This window comes from Calidris pugnax, unplaced genomic scaffold, assembly GCF_001431845.1.
Source record: "Calidris pugnax isolate Ruff unplaced genomic scaffold, ASM143184v1 scaffold50, whole genome shotgun sequence".
NCBI lineage: Eukaryota > Metazoa > Chordata > Aves > Charadriiformes > Scolopacidae > Calidris > Calidris pugnax.
The window spans coordinates 3959418-3974526 of record NW_015090780.1 but is presented as its reverse complement, the minus strand read 5'-3'; the positions used below and the strand labels follow the sequence as shown (position 1 = coordinate 3974526).

The window sequence follows — 15109 nt, the reverse complement described above, 5'->3', positions numbered from 1 at the left end:
CCCCCCCCTCAGCCCGTCTCCCTCCGCCCTATATAAGGCGGGCGCGGCGGGGCTCCCGGCTCCGCAGTGTGCGTGGGCGGGCGCGCTGCTCCGCGCGGTGGTGCGGCCACCCGCGCGGCCTCCTCCGCCTCCCGCAGCCCGGCTCAGCGCCGCCGCCGCCGCCATGAGTTCGGGGACCCCCTACATCGGCAGCAAGATCAGCCTGATCTCCAAGGCGCAGATCCGCTATGAGGGCATCCTCTACACCATCGACACCGAGAACTCCACCGTGGCGCTGGCCAAGGGTGAGGCGGCGCGACGTGGAGGGGGGGTGTCGGGCCTAGGCTGGCTCTGGCGCCGCGGGCCGCCGCTCGTTGAGGGGACGCGGGGCCCCCCCCCCCGCCGCCTGCCTCTCCTGAACAATGAGCTCGGCCTGGGCGAGAGGCGGCCGGAGCTCGCACGCCCCGAGGGACCGCTGCGGGGGCCCTGCGGTTCGGGGGGCGGCGGGACCGGAGCCCCGTGCCTCGGGCGCTGCTGCCTTTCCGTGAGTCAGCACTTGGGAGGCCGCTCCGTGAGGCGGGGACGAGCCGGGGCCGTGGCCGGGGCTCGCTGGGCCTCCCCGGCGGGGCGTGCGGGGCCCGGGATGCTGAGGAGCCCTTGGCTTTGACGGGCCGTTAGCAGTGCCCCGGGGAGGAATGCCGCCTGCTCGTCAGCTGTCAGAGCCGGGAAGGCGACGGGCAGCATCCCCGCCGGTGGTTCGGTTCCCCGCTCCTGGCTGGCCGTGGATGCACGGCGGGGGCTCGGTGCTTGGCTTGAGCAGGGCCGCAGGCCAGCGCCGGGGAAAGCCGAGTTGCTGTGGATGTGTCTTTGTTCCTTTGGTGGTCGATAACTGGACCCCGCGCAGGTGAGGGGCTGCGGGGCTGTGGGGTACCCACCCGCGGGGCTGGAGCTCCCCACCTTGCAGGCTGCTCATCGGGGCTTTGCATCTTGTTTCCCTGTAGAAATAGTGATCTTTATCTTCTGCTTAAATGGTGTCATTTGGATTTAGTTGTCAGCTGTGCTGGGAACTCCCGTATTTACTCTCAGAGAAACCTGTCCTGTCTTGTTTAGACTCTCAAACAGGATCTCATTTTGGTACTGCTTTTAGTGTCCACCTTGGCTACTCCAGCTAATGTGCATCAGCTTTTTCTTTCCCCGAGTTCTGTCCTTCACTGTTCTGGGAAGTTTACACCTTCTTTGTTGCCTTCAGCAACCCATCAGCATTGTCCGCAAACCAAACATCTTTTGTTTTGAAAGACTTATCTGCTGGTATGAGACACCGACTTGCCTGATTCTCAATCATCCTCGAGGCATCCTGTGCCACAATATTTATTCAGTATAATGTTTATGTGGTGCTGGACATAAGTATTTGACACTATTAGTGTGTAGTTTGAAATTGAAAATTTCAGTTTTGAGTTTTCACAAATTCATTTTATTTTCCTAGGGTGTAGGTGTTTATTAAGGTGTACAAATGCAGCTATTTATGTTAGTTTTTCCCTCAAAGTAACAGAGAAGTTGTAGAAAAGATGCAATTCCTTTACTGTATGTGCAGGAAAGTCTTTCCTCTTACCCAGGAGCAGCTAGAAATGGCTTCTCGCACAGTTCTGGCTTCCACATAGCACTTGCTCCTTCAGAGCTCAAGTGGTGTGTTTCAGAGGCACATGTGATTAAAGTGCTTTATGGTGTGAGAAAGTACATGCTCTGTGTAAGACTTCTGGCAGTTCTTGTATTTATTGGTCTCTTCTGTTCAGTTTTGATGAACTGGAATGCTTAAGAAGTAGTTGTTACAGTAGACAGAGAATGCATTTTTCCCCACTTAAAGTGCTGCTCTATAAACGTCACAGTACAAACCCTGTGTTTCATTTTAGCTCAGAGGGTTTTTTTTTTAAATTTAGAGACCTTATATCAAAACTAGTGTCAGAATTGGGAACACAGCAACAATGGTGAAGTTGGTGACAGCACTATCAGCCCTGTGCTTAGGGGGCACAGCGGTTTAACAGCCTTGATCTCTGAAGGATTAGAACCATGAATTACTGACAAGCAGTAGAAGTTGTCCAGATAATCTGCTAGCCCTAGAGGCCACTCTAGGAGTTTTTGAGCAAGGAATATCCACGTAAGCCCTGCTTTCCAGACATCCAGGCACTCTTGTTATGCTTCCTCACCCTTCAGAGGTCTAGCTCACAGAGCCCTGCACCCGAGTACAAACCCCATTGTGCAGCCCTGGCTGCAGCGCTGTGTGGGATTGATTTCCTCCTCATCTGTAAACAATAGTCACTGTGACTCTTCGTGGGAGCCAGCCCTTCGGACCTCTGCAGGAACATAAAGCTGTACTTTGAGATGTGCCAGAAACCGTTAAACACCTCAGGTGCAGAGGGCAGGCGTGCTCAACTCACAGAGCCCTTTCGGATGCCCTCCCTGCTGTTTTGTTTACAGCAAGGACATAGTTTTCCAGCTTTTCAGTTAGAAACCTTGGGAACAACCAACTGAGAAGCTGCCTGGGCAGCTTTGGGCTCTGCAGTTCATGTGTTTCTCCGTGTGGAAGCTGACTCTCTGATGCTGGTGCCCAGAGATGATGTGATGCCTTCCAAACTAGCCATGGGATTCTGCAGTGGTCCCTGGATGGCTCCAGCATACCTTGCTGTGAGCTGCGTGCTGCAGTAATCTAATCCTGAGCAGGGGTGTTGGTGGTATGGTTCGTGTCTGAAAGGCCACAAGCATTGCCTTCAGTTTATAATGTGTTTCTAGTTGACTAGGTTACAGCTGTAATATGATCAAACAGCAGCTGGAGATCTGAAATAACTTGGAGAGGCTGTATACCCGAGAACTGATGCAAGACACTCGTTCAGAGGAAGCAAGTGACAGCTTGTCCCTGCACCAGTGGAGGTTCCCTTCCAGGCAGGTGTAAGCTGAGGCGCTCGCTGGCATCGGGGTGATGGGGACAGGGTTTGGCACTGACCTGCTGTCCCCAGAGCTCACTGCCCCTGGGAGCTGACAGACGTGCTGAGCAGGGGTGAGGACAGCTTGCAGCACTAACTGGACACAGCTTTTCATCTGCAAGATCAGGACTCTTTATGAGTAGCCCATTAACGCTCCTAATAAGTCAGTAGAGCTAGTAATTAGTATAGTGCACCAGGGATGCTCAGCACTGGAGTTGAGTGGATCCCCCTTTTTGCTGCCCTCTTTCTGGGGAAGCTGTGGTGCCCCCTGTTCCCTATCATCCGTGTGGCAGGGCTGGCTGTGCCCATATCTTTCCAGCTGTGGTGTGGGAGTGGCAGCTGGCTGGCATGTCACCACAGGCAGTGACATGGCAGGTACTTGTGAAAGGTCTGTTAAGGGTGTAATTTGTAAAGGTACTGCAGGAATGGTGCTGTGTCCTGGCAGAGAGGCTGAGTACTTCTACAGTAACCTGTTAGAAGCAGTTGGTGCAACTACAATATAGAATTATTCTGTGGCCAGAAAGCATAACATCAAACCAGTATTTGCTGGTGCTTATCTGAACTGGCAAAGCTCCACGAAGACAGAAAACAACTAGACTAGTACACTTGAGCTTCTGTAACTTGTGGCTGAAAAAATCTCTGTGGACCATGCCCATTCTCTAGCCCATTTCAGGCTTTCAGGTGTCGGTGTCTGATGTAACTTCCACCCGTTTTCCTCCACTAGCAACCCAGTAGGTCTGAGTCTGACCTTTTCCTGCTTAATGGCTCAAATTAATTTATGCCTCTACCTGGTAGCTGCCACACAGTCAATTGCAGCCTTTTTGAGCTGGTTAGTACCAGCTCAAGTGTTCCGATAGCTGGGACTCGGTTAAGTCCCAGTAGGTATGAGGTTTGGGATTTATCACTTAAAGCTTGTTTTGCAATCAGTGGATTTTAATCATAAACCGGTGGCGTGGATTAGAGAGAGAATTTTAATTGGACATTCTTATCACTGAGTAGGTAAAAAACTTTACCTCTATGTGTATAATAAATATATGGAACCAAAGGTGCAAATTTGAGCTCTGAAGCCTTCTAAGGTTTTTCCCCTGCTGCTTCAGGGGCCTCTGATGTGCTCTGCTGTGGTGGCAATTGTCTCAAGCGGGGTGACTGCAGAGGACAGGGCCTGGGGAGGGAGGGGGATATGGCAGTGTAGCACTGTGGGGAAGTCCCCAGCTTGGAGTAGGATTCTTCACTCCAGCTGGTCTGTGGTCTTTACCTTCACAGCTTGATATAAACAAAACTGTTTATGCAGGCTGAGGAAAAAGTTGGCATTTGAGGGAACAGATGTGTGCAATAAGGAGATTTCAGGGTTCTGGAGGTAACCTTTTGTTACTTTTGGCAAGTATTACAAGAGTACTTTTTTAAATAGCATAAGTAACTGACACAATGCTGCGATGGTAACCCTGGGCTAATAGTAACCTTTCTAATGCTAAAGTGCGATCCTTTGGTACCGAAGACCGGCCCACAGACAGACCTGCTCCTCCGAGAGAAGAAATCTATGAATACATCATTTTTCGAGGAAGTGACATCAAGGACATCACTGTCTGTGAACCTCCAAAAGCTCAACATACTCTGCCACAAGATCCTGCCATTGTTCAAGTAAGTTAGCCTGAAGGGTTGGTGGAAAGCTGTGATAGAACATTGGTGATGGAGGGCTTGATTTTGGTATAAGCTTATAAAAATGAAGGCCAGTAAGTGTCTCAAGGAATCTTCAGACTGAAACATCCTAAATCTCACTGTAATGTTTAAAATAGCATCAGCATTAAAGACTTTACTCAACAAAAGCCAGAGCTAGTTTACCTATCTGAGAATGCAGGAAAACTGTAAAGAGGTAAACTAACCCTTCTCAGTATTTACTTAAGCTTTAGTAACCCTATGTGTGAGGTAGAGAATCGCTGCCAAAGCACGCTGACTTCTGGACACTGTAAATGGAAATGTACTTTGTCTTGTTTCAGTCTTCACTGGGCTCTGCCTCCACATCATCCTTCCAGCCACACGTGCCTTACAGCCCGTTCCGAGGTATGCCACCCTACAGCCAGCTCGCTGCCAGCTCTTTGCTCAGCCAGCAGTACGCAGCCTCCTTAGGCTTAGGTAAGTAAAAACTTGACTTGCTAGAATCAAGGTGCAGTTCTTGTGTGCAACCACTCTGAAACCAAATAACAGTAACTAACACCGAATTCCTTGCCCAGCCTCAGGCTGCCACAAGCAGTGAGTCGGTAGTTAACAACTTTGTGCAATGATCTTGTTGCAAGGGGCCCTGCCTTTCACTTACACACACGCACACAAAAGAAAGAAACAAAGTAAATAGCTAAAGTTTCTTTCTGCCAGTAATCTGAATGCCTAACAGTTGAGGTCAGTTCATTTCTAACCTAACATACCTTACATATACATCACATGTAAAAAGAACTTGTATTCCCAGAGAGGACTGTAAACACACTGCTCTAATGCTGTTCTAGAGATTCTTGTATCCCTCTGCAAGTCCTTCAGATGTTTCACTACCTTGTATCTTATCCATATATCTTTGCTTTCTCTTCTTCCCTCTATCTCTTTAGAGAAATTGGTAAGCCCTCCAGCATCAGCAGCTGCTTCCAGCCCTAGTTCTTCTCCGTCTCCACAACCTGTTTCAGAGCCTGACATGTCTTCAGAGCCCCATCAGCTCTCTTCCAAGGGTAACAGCAGTTTGAGGACTCCAAATATTTGGAAGAACTGCATGGCACTTGCAAACACTCTGTTCTTGTTAACCCCTCCTAGAAGGATAGTACTTGTATGGGTAATGCTCGTAGAACTAGTTTGTTCTCAGCTGGTCGTGCCTTTCATTACATGAAGTATTGCTCCTGTCCTAGAAGTATCAATTAGAGAGACAGGAGAAAGGAAAAGTACAGGACAGCGGATCCTCTTGTGTAAGTATCAGGAGAGGGCTGAGGTCTAGGGATGCTGATGTGCTGCATCCTGTCCAGGAATGCATGTCACCTGAGAGACTGGGCGAGGAATTAATTAGTCTTTCCTGGAAAGATGAGCACACTGCTTAAATTGTGGGTGGCCTTCCTGTTAGAAACATAGGTTAATAGAAAATTTAGGAGTATTGCTGTAATCGAGGGAATATCAGGACAGATTTCCTGCATGGTGGGGCAGAGTGTCTTGTCGAGAGTAAAGCATGACTAACAGTACGCAGTGTCCGAGTTGTGGTGAGCTGAGAGAACACAGTTCTGGGTGCTTGTTCTGTGTGTGCAAACTTTTAGAGGTTGAGTAGAGATACTAGACTGACCATCCTCAGAGCAGAGAGACCAGGTGCAGCCTGCACTTAAACATGGTAATTAGTTTCATCTGTTTTTAACTTAAGCATGTGTGCTTGTGTTGGCATGAAACTGTTCTTTCTTACTCTCTGGTTTTGGCCATCTATCTGTACATTCTCAACATTCTGGCTAAGCTTTGAAACGTTCTCGTGTTAAACTTGCACAGCAGCTTTGTCCTCCTGAATAATCCTTAGGATGTGTCTGTCTTCCTTGCGAGTTTTCCAGGTGTACATTAACTGGGAACCTGCATGATGTTACCTACTGGGTATATCTCATGTGGACTTGGGTGACCCAGAAGTGTCAGTGCCTTGGTTTGTGTGTACTCTTCAGCTTTTCACTTTTCTTGCTCTTAAAGTTTCTTCAGTTAAAGTTCGCTTCCAAGCAGTTCTTACGCATAACTACGTAAACCTGTAGTACTCCAAAACTTCTAATTAAATCTAGAATGCAGTGTTTCTTCTGAGTACTGAAGACTGTCACTTTTTGCTATAATTGGTGTAAGGTATACCAAACCATGAAAAGTATTTACGTGTTTTGTAGTGTGAATAAATAAGCCTGGATGGAAGAGCAACAGAAGTCTTGGTAACACTTTGGCCTTGACCAAGAAGGAATTTAAAAGGGTAACTTTGAGATCCTGGTCTGGTTTCAGGTTTTCTTTGTCTGAAAGCTAACAATAAGCAATGAAATTGAAGGACTCCTAAAAGTGGCTTACAAAATGGGATATAGTTGAGGTGGTTAAGCTTTTGCTGCAAAAATTTTCTGACAAAGTGGGGAAGCTCTCTTGAGCAGTTTCAAAATGGCGCATTTTTTTCTTCAGATTTAAAGTATTGTGTAAAGTAAAATCCTGCATAACCAAGGATACACATAGAAATTGGATCTTGGTATAAACAGTCTAAGAGACTGACCTGGCTTGTTTATCTCATGTATGTCTAACTTGGTTTAAAAAAATAAATGGGTAAAATTTCCTGATTCTCATGTATGTCTAACTTGGTTTAAAAAAACAAATGGGTAAATTTCCTGGCTGTAAGGCTCTGGATGTGAGAGCCGGGACTGGTGTGGCAGCAGTGCCTTACCTGGTGTATGTGCCACTTCCACATGGTGTGTAACCATAAACCCTGGAGGCTTTGAGTAATTCCTGCCCAAACGGTTTCTCCGTAGAAGCGGGTAGGGTTTGAGTAGAGCTGGCACATCTTGGGAGAGGCACTTAGTCACTGGGATTTCTTCCAGGTGCTGGCTTTCCTTCCGTTCACCCGGTCCGCAAGAGCCCCATGGTGGAGCAGGCTGTTCAGACCGGCCCCGTTGACAACATGAACTCACAAAAGCCACCCCCTGTGAAAGTACCTCCAGGGGTGCAGCGCAACGGGCGGCAGGTCCCGCCGGGCAGCAGCAAGACAAATGGTGAGTGTGTGTCACCTCCTCTTCAGAGTGTGCTCGGATGTGTCCCTCAGAGACACGTAGCGAGACTGATCTGGTTTGGGTTTGTTCTTGTGCTGCTTTATTAAGTTTATCCTTCTTCTTCAGTAGATACAGTTCAGGCACCACCGGTGCAAACCCAAGGACAGGTGAATGATGAAAACAGAAGACCCCAAAGGAGAAGATCAGGTAGGTGAACCTCACACCGAACAGTCGCCTTTGCCCGTAAAGGCAAATATTGCCAAGGAGAAGATCAGGTAGGTGAACCTCACACTGAACCATATTTGGCAATATATAACCCATAAAGGCAAATATTGCTAATTTCAGTGAAGGATTATTGGACAGAAGATTGAGAGCAAAATAAAGCTTGATGAGGCTGTGGGCATCCAGAGATGCTTCCCTAATAAAATAAGTTCCGAAGTCACAGAAGTTCAGAATGTTCCAGGGACAGAATTCAAGTGTCTTTTCTAGAAACTTGAAGGTATGTTATACAAATTGATGCTAGGAGTTGGCAGCAGCAACCAGATTTCTCTGAAACCCGAAGTATCTTTACTGGGAAGGGCAGCCTATTTGAGAATTTCCAGAGCTCTTGCAACTGAGAGGTGCTGTGGAGCCCTTGCTTCTATAGAGAATAGGTCTTAGCTCAAGACTGCAGTTTAAACACAGGTCAAAAGAAAATGAAATTAAATTCAAACAGATATTTCTGCCCAAGCAAAACGAGAAAAGGCAGGAAACAAAACTTCAGGCTCTCAGGTCTTCACATTCATTTCCCTGAGGGCAGCAGTGTAAAAGGGGTTATAGCTTTTTCCAAGAAGGAGCTGATAGCACCTCAGTTGGAAACCAGAAAGCTGACAGAAGTGAGCCGTGTCCCCCCCGTGCGTTACCCAGTGTGTGAACTCTCCTCTTCCAGGGAACAGGAGAACCAGGAACCGTTCTAGAGGACAAAACAGACCAACTACTGTGAAGGAAAATACAATAAAGTTCGAAGGTGACTTTGACTTTGAAAGTGCAAATGCACAATTCAACAGAGAGGAGCTTGATAAAGAATTCAAGAAGAAACTAAACTTTAAAGGTTTGTGACTTTGGTTAAATCTGAATTGCTGAGCTAATAGTGAATGCTGTGTAGACAAAGCTGTGCTGAGACCCTGCGTGATTACATGTGGCAGCATCTCCAGTGTTGTTTGAGGGAGCAGGAGAACAGATGGCTCTCTGGTATGCATCAGGGAGGTGTAATACGTTTTATTATCTTCAGATGATAAACCAGAGGCAGGGGAAGAAAAAGGGGACCCTGGAGTGGCGCCTCAGAACAACGACGGTAACGCAGAGGAGGACCTTCTGGGACCCAACTGCTATTATGATAAATCCAAGTCTTTCTTTGACAATATTTCTTCAGAACTGAAATCTAGGTGAGTATGTCCTAAAAGGTTGCGCTTTTTTAATGCAATTCTATGCCTGAAGAATTCTAGACTTAATTTATGTTGCATGGTTTAATAATTTAAGGATTTTAAAATGCAAGAAGGTCAGCAAAAGGGTGTGTTGTAGAAGGGGGTGTTGCTGTGAGCTTGGTGGCTCCGGGGGGACAGTAACCAGGCTTCAGTGAGGAGTTCAGCTGGGGGTGATCCCACTGGTCTAAACGGCGATACAGGAGTTCCCAGTTCTGTTTCCCAGTACTGGCTTTGAACCCATTGATTTTAAACAACTTTATCTGTGCTGTGGGAGGCAGCAGGGTCAGGCTGTGCGGGGGACGCGGGCGGGAGCGGCTGCTGTTTGGGCAGAGAGATGGCTCTGTCCCCGGGAATGCATCCAGGGAAACGTTGGGGATATGGAAGGGAAGCCTCGTCTCGAGCTGCTGACACTGGTGTTATCAGCTGCTGGGGAATCAGACACTCCTTTAGTGGCAGTGTGGGAAATTCCCTTGGGAATGGGAATTCCTGCTTCCCTGTGGCAGAGCTCACACCCCGGTGCTGGGATCTGCTGAGCCCCAGTCACAACGAGCCTTCCTGGGTTCCTGGAGAGGCTTCACTCCAGTTGGTAGTTTGCAGCTTATGGGCAAACGAGACAGGGTTTGAAATACCAGTGAGACCACATTCAGCCCTTCTCCAGCCCCATCCTCATTTTTCCAGCGTGGCTGTAGCTCCCCACAGCCGCTGCTTCCAGACCCCAGCCTGGCAGAGGAGCGGGGCTGCCGCGCCGTCCCTCCCCTCGCAGTTCAGCTCCCCAACAGAGTGTGCAGGGAGCCTCGAGCTACAGGGGTGGTGGGTTTGTAATGTTGCTGTGAAACCTGACCGTGGCCCTGTTCAGTTCCAGACGCACCACGTGGGCCGAGGAGAGGAAGCTCAACACGGAGACGTTTGGAGTGTCGGGGCGGTTCCTGCGCGGGCGCAGCTTCCGCGGGGGGTTCCGAGGCGGAAGGGGCAGCGGCGCGCGGCGCAGCCAGCCCACCCACCGAGCGGGCACCGGCCGCGTCTAACCACACAGGCAAGTCTTCCACCCGGGGTAACCACCCGCCCCGGCCAGGGGGGTCTCTTACTGCGTGCCCAAAGTGTCTGGGCAACCTCTCCTGCTCTCCATGGATGGACAAGAATCATAGAATCATAGAGTTGTCCAGGCTGGAAGGGACCTCCAAAGGCCATCTAGTCCGACCCCCCCGCAGTCAGCAGGGACACCCCCAACTAGACCAGGTTGCCCAGGGCCTCGTCGAGCCTCACCTTGAATATCTCCAGGGAAGGGGCCTCAACCACCTCCCTGGGCAACCTGTTCCAGTGCTCCACCACCCTCACAGTGAAGAACCCTCTCCTCATCTCCAGTCTAATCTAAGAGCTGTTCCTTACTGTGTCTGAGCTGCCTGTTGAAGTGGCAGGAGGAAATAGGAGTGGTTTTATGGTGTTCTTTAATGTGTTGGTTGTTCTGATTTTTTTTTTTTTTTTTTTTTTTTGGGCTCCCCTTCTGTCGGTGAGAGCAAGAGCTGTGGGTCTGAGCTCGGGCTCTGGCCGGGCGTTTCACACCCATCCATCAGCTGAACTTTGCTGCTTTTCTTTTTCTCAGTTTCTCACCAAACCTAATGCTGCCTTTTTTTTCCCTGACCAGGTTCTGACATCTCTCCCCAGAGGGTGACTCTGTACATAGAAAGAAAACAACCAACTGCTGCACTAATGTGGGAAAATGGTTCATCTTGTTTACTGTCTCAGCTCAAGCGACAGAACTTCATGTACTACTGCTTATATTCTGGACTTATTTTGGACCAGCAACTGTCAGCTGGAATATTCTTTGGAAGAGGGAATGTGTTCAGGGGTACCTTCTTCAGGGTGTCTTTTTTGTTTGTGCGTGTTGTTTTTTGTTTTCTTTTTAAGTGCAGACTTAACTTACATGGTTCTTCTTTCTGGGTGTCTCAAAGGCTGCTACAGTCTAAGCTTAAAGTCAGACTCCTTTTTCTGAACCCTGAAGAAGAGAAATCATGGTATTTTAACACGGAACCAAAGCTCACTTGAAACAAACCAGCTCTAATTTGTTTGTTGGGGAAAGCAAAGGGCTGCTGTGGCGCTGCCGGTGTCGCTGTGCCGGGGGCCCGGGAGGCTGGATTCCTGGTGCTGAGGAGTTGTGGATATTGTCACTTGGGAATACTGGATCGTGGATCATGTCGTGTAAATGCCTGTACGGTGTGTGTAACCGCGGGGGCACCGCGGGGTGACACAACCCAGGGACCCTCCCTGGAGTGGGGGGGGCTGGGTGCTCTTGGGGGGCCGGGAGCCCCTTCCTGGCTCTGGGCAGCATTTCTGGGGGGGCACAGGAGCAGCGTCCCCCTTTGTGTGCTCAGAATGAAGCGTGTTTTGGCAGCAGGTGACTGTCTGGGAGGGGGATCCCAATCCCCCACCTCTCCCCTCCGCCTGCCCCTCGCACGGGGTCGTCCCGGGCACAACCAGGTCCCCCTGCACTCGTGCTGTGGTGAACACTATGGGATGTCGTCATTAACCTGGCGCTGGGAGGCCGCGTGACGAAGATTTAACAGATGGGCATGTTTAATTTGTTTCCTCTGTACCCCCCATACTGTAAATAGTTTAGTTGTTTTGTTTTTTTCTTTTGTTTTTAAAAAAAAAAGCTGTATGTGGGGAGAGGGGCTGGGAGGGGGGTGACGTTCCTTTGCATGACGCGGTGGGTTATCGCTCTAGGCATGTGTCCCTTTTTTGGTTGGTAGGGAATTTTGTCGAAAAAAAGCACCTTGATGACTGAACCCCTTACATAGCTAGAATTTTTTTAGTTCCGCGTTGACCTAGGTTACTGTAAAAGCTTGGATTTATTTTTGTAGGACTTTATTGCTAAGAATTAGACGATAGCAGTGGGGCTGCTCTTTGGAGTAATGTAAATTGTAATTATAATAAACATGTACATGTTTCATGTTGCCCTCCTGCTTGGTTCTGTGTGTAGCTTGGTTCCATTGGCTCCTACAACGTGTTGGCTGCCTGTTCCTCACAGGGCTCACAGGAAACCGTGCTGCAGAGTTCTGCCCTGGCTGGGGAGAGAGAGTTACACCGTGTTTGAAATGGGCTTAAAAACCCAAATCCAGGCACTGACCCCCCATCACCTGTTTGCTCCTGCTGTTGCTGTCACCCTGAGCTGCCCTCCCTGTGCCTGCCCGGCGCAGCCCGGCCCTGGGAAGGAGACAAACAGCTCCTGTAGCTCCAGAGCTGCAGCCCAAGGACTGATAAACGGAACAACAGCCACTTCCAGCACCTCCCTCCCCGTGGCTGCTCCAGCTCAGCCCTCCCGCAGCAGGACAGCGCGGTGCCGCAGCCTTCCCGGCCTTGGTGCCTGAGCCACGCTCTGCCCCCACACTCTGCCCCCCTCTGCAGTGTGGGGGTGTCCCAGGGAGGGGATGGGAACACTTCCAGCCCTGGCCGTGCTGCTGCCAGCTGGGTCTGGTGTTATAATACCTGTAAGAGCGGGTGGTGGTAGCAGAGGTGGGAGCTGCTTTCAAGGGCTGGGTGGATGGGAAGAGGGAAAGGGAGGCTTCTCTTGGGGGGGAAAGGCAGCACAACCCCTGAAGCCACCACCTGTCCCCTTCCCTGGGGGCACAGATGGGGTGGACAGAGCCTTTTATTGCTGAGGGGTTGTGTTGAAGAGAAATGAAGGAAAAAAAATACACTTTTTAATGTGGAAGTGGGTGCTGGGGGGGGTAGTGCCCACCTTGGGCAGCAAGAGGGGGCAGTGTCTGGGAGCAGCTCCTGCCTGTGACCCCCCAGGACCAGCCCTGGCCCCAGAGCGTGTCCTGCTGTCCCCAGAGCACTGTCCCAAGTACCCATCCCAAACATTGTTCCCAGCCCCTGGGGGCTGGTTCTGAAGCAGCTCGGGGCAGGGGTTGGCTCCTGCTGCCTCCACGTTTATCTATTTCTAAGTTTATTACATCCCACACAGCCATGGCCACAGCAATGGGAGGCACAGCACATCCTGCCCCACTCAGTGCTGCTCTCAGAAGGGGCTGAGGTTAAGTTAACCAAGTTAACAGCACCCAGTTAAACCCAGCTGCAGGCGGGGGAGCAGAGCGTTAGGGTTGGGCTGTGCTCTCTGGGCCATCCCTGTCCTCAGTTTTAGCATTTGTAGGTCCCCCAGGGGGAAATCTCACCAGCAGCGCTTTATTGTGCCCCGGGGGGTTAAAGGTGCAGAGGGCAGGCAGGGAAGGAAAAGCAGAATTCCCTATTTGTCATGTTCTGGTGAGGCCACCACACAACCCCCCAGAAGCTACTTAATAAAAAAAAACCAAGCCCCAAAGGGAGAAACTAACAAGTGAGAGAAGGTGGGAGAGAATCATTAAATAAACCAAAGTGTCCCAGGAAAAAAATGCAAATAAAGTCTTTGTCCTTTAATGGGTCACCACTGCTGGGCTGCAGCCAACCAAATCACCCCGGGAATTATAATCCAAGGAACAGAGAGATACCTTTAAAATAACGGCTTTAAAAAAAAAACAACTCAGTAGGTTTTTATTGTAGGTCTGGAGGGGCACAGGCTGGGGCGGGGGGTGCCTCCCCCTGCACAGAGCAACCCCGCACTCCAATTAAAAAGCAGCAGCTGAGCCGAGGAGCGAGATCCATCATGATGTTTTCTTCTGTTTTTTCTTTTCATTTTCTTCCTTTTCTTTTTCAATTTCAGCCACGTACTTCTCGATCTCTTCAGGGTTTAGGATCTGAAACAGAGACAGGGGTGACCCTCCGGATACCGACACAACTAGTTGTGACACGGGCAGGGAGTTGAACTGGAGTTTATCCAGGTACCTCCTGCAGCCACAAGAACGTTCCTTCAGTAACAAGGAATATCCCAGAGGGAACAGCAGCAGCGGGAGGGACCCGCGGGGGCAGCAGGGACAGGGACAGGGAGCCCAGCCCTTACCTTCAGTGGCTGCTCCCGCCTCATCACCGCCAGCTCGATGTTCTTCCCCCCGGACTGCACAACCTTAACAGGAGGCAGACACGGTCATTAGCAGCATCTCCACTAATTGAATTCTAACAAACCCCTTCCAGGTCGTCTTAGAAGATCCAGGGAGTATTTTACTCATCAGCTCTAAGCTCACGGGACCCCCAAAGACAAGGCTCTCCCTGAGGAGCACCTCCCCCACCCCTCACCTGGGGCACCTTCTGAGCCCTAAGTTCAGTGCAACAGTGAAATATTCTGCATGTGGCTCAGCACATCTTTGGTGCGTTTGTTTTCATGCCCAGAACTGAAGTCTGTTTTCCTTCCCAGACAGAATTTCTTCTGTGTGAGCTACAGAAACTGTTCCTGAATTACTCTGAACCTCAAAGTCAACCCCAGCCCTCACCAACCCCCTCCCACAGATCACACAATCACTCAGGTTGGAAAAGACCCTTGGGATGATCGAGTCCAACCACCAACCCCTACACCGTATCCCCCAACACCGCATCTAACGACTCTTCAACACACTCAGGGATGGGGACTCAACCCCCTCCCTGGGCAGCCCCTTCCACCCTCTCCCTGTGTGTCCCTGTGACAGGAGGGGAGCTTTTCCTGTTGCAGCGCGAATGCAGAAGCAGTGAGAAGCCCCAGGAGGGCTGGGAGCCAGACCCACCTCCAGGAGAGCCTTGATGACGAGTTTAATGGTGAGATCATCCGTCTCGATGGCCTCGTCAGTGTAGTTCTTCTCCAGGAATTCCCGCACGGATTTGGCTCCCCTGCCAATGGCATTAGCCTGGGAACAGGGGGAGGTAACGAATGGACGTTTGGAAAATGCTTCATTTAGAGAACAAGCAAGAAATAAGAGTTGTGCAAATCACAGAATGGTACGGGGCTGGAAGGGACCTCTGGAGATCATCTCCTCCAAACCTCTGCCAGAGCAGGTCCCACAGGAACGTGTCCAGGTGGGTTTGGAATGTCTCCAGAGAAGGAGACTCCACCACCTCCCTGGGCAGC

At 50.2% G+C, this 15109-nt stretch overlaps 2 protein-coding genes across 5 annotated transcripts; one reads left to right on the top strand and one right to left on the bottom strand.

Annotated features, from left to right (window-relative positions):
- The first annotated feature begins 14 nt into the window (after nucleotides 1-14).
- LSM14B (LSM family member 14B) lies at nucleotides 15-12093 on the top strand. Of its 4 annotated transcripts, none has more exons than XM_014956744.1 (10): nucleotides 16-284; nucleotides 4429-4592; nucleotides 4949-5084; nucleotides 5546-5662; nucleotides 7511-7681; nucleotides 7808-7885; nucleotides 8607-8768; nucleotides 8949-9102; nucleotides 9998-10174; nucleotides 10784-12093. In XM_014956744.1, exons 1-9 carry the CDS (start codon nucleotides 164-166, stop codon nucleotides 10164-10166), a joined length of 1272 nt encoding a protein of 423 aa, XP_014812230.1. In that variant the 5' UTR covers nucleotides 16-163; the 3' UTR covers nucleotides 10167-10174; nucleotides 10784-12093. The 4 variants fall into 4 exon arrangements, with proteins under 4 accessions (XP_014812244.1, XP_014812230.1, XP_014812236.1 ...); XM_014956737.1 differs by having other exon boundaries at nucleotides 18-284; nucleotides 7805-7885; XM_014956758.1 differs by lacking the exon at nucleotides 5546-5662 and having other exon boundaries at nucleotides 15-284.
- A 1545-nt stretch (nucleotides 12094-13638) lies between these two features.
- On the bottom strand, nucleotides 13639-14957 carry LOC106896050 (proteasome subunit alpha type-7-like; the record flags this gene model as incomplete). Its single annotated transcript, XM_014955767.1, has 3 exons — nucleotides 13639-13871; nucleotides 14075-14137; nucleotides 14769-14957. Coding segments are annotated over 3 exons (345 nt in total), but the record flags the coding sequence as incomplete, so codon positions are not given.
- Nucleotides 14958-15109: the final 152 nt, after the last annotated feature.

Excerpts from the sequence above, each read along its gene's own strand:
- LSM14B (XM_014956737.1), top strand. The coding sequence starts at position 164 with ATGAGTTCGGGGACCCCCTACATCGGCAGCAAGATCAGCCTGATCTCC. Across the intron at positions 4,593-4,948 it reads AAGATCCTGCCATTGTTCAA|TCTTCACTGGGCTCTGCCTC; the intron begins GTAAGTTAGCCT and ends GTCTTGTTTCAG. Across the intron at positions 5,663-7,510 it reads CCATCAGCTCTCTTCCAAGG|GTGCTGGCTTTCCTTCCGTT; the intron begins GTAACAGCAGTT and ends GATTTCTTCCAG.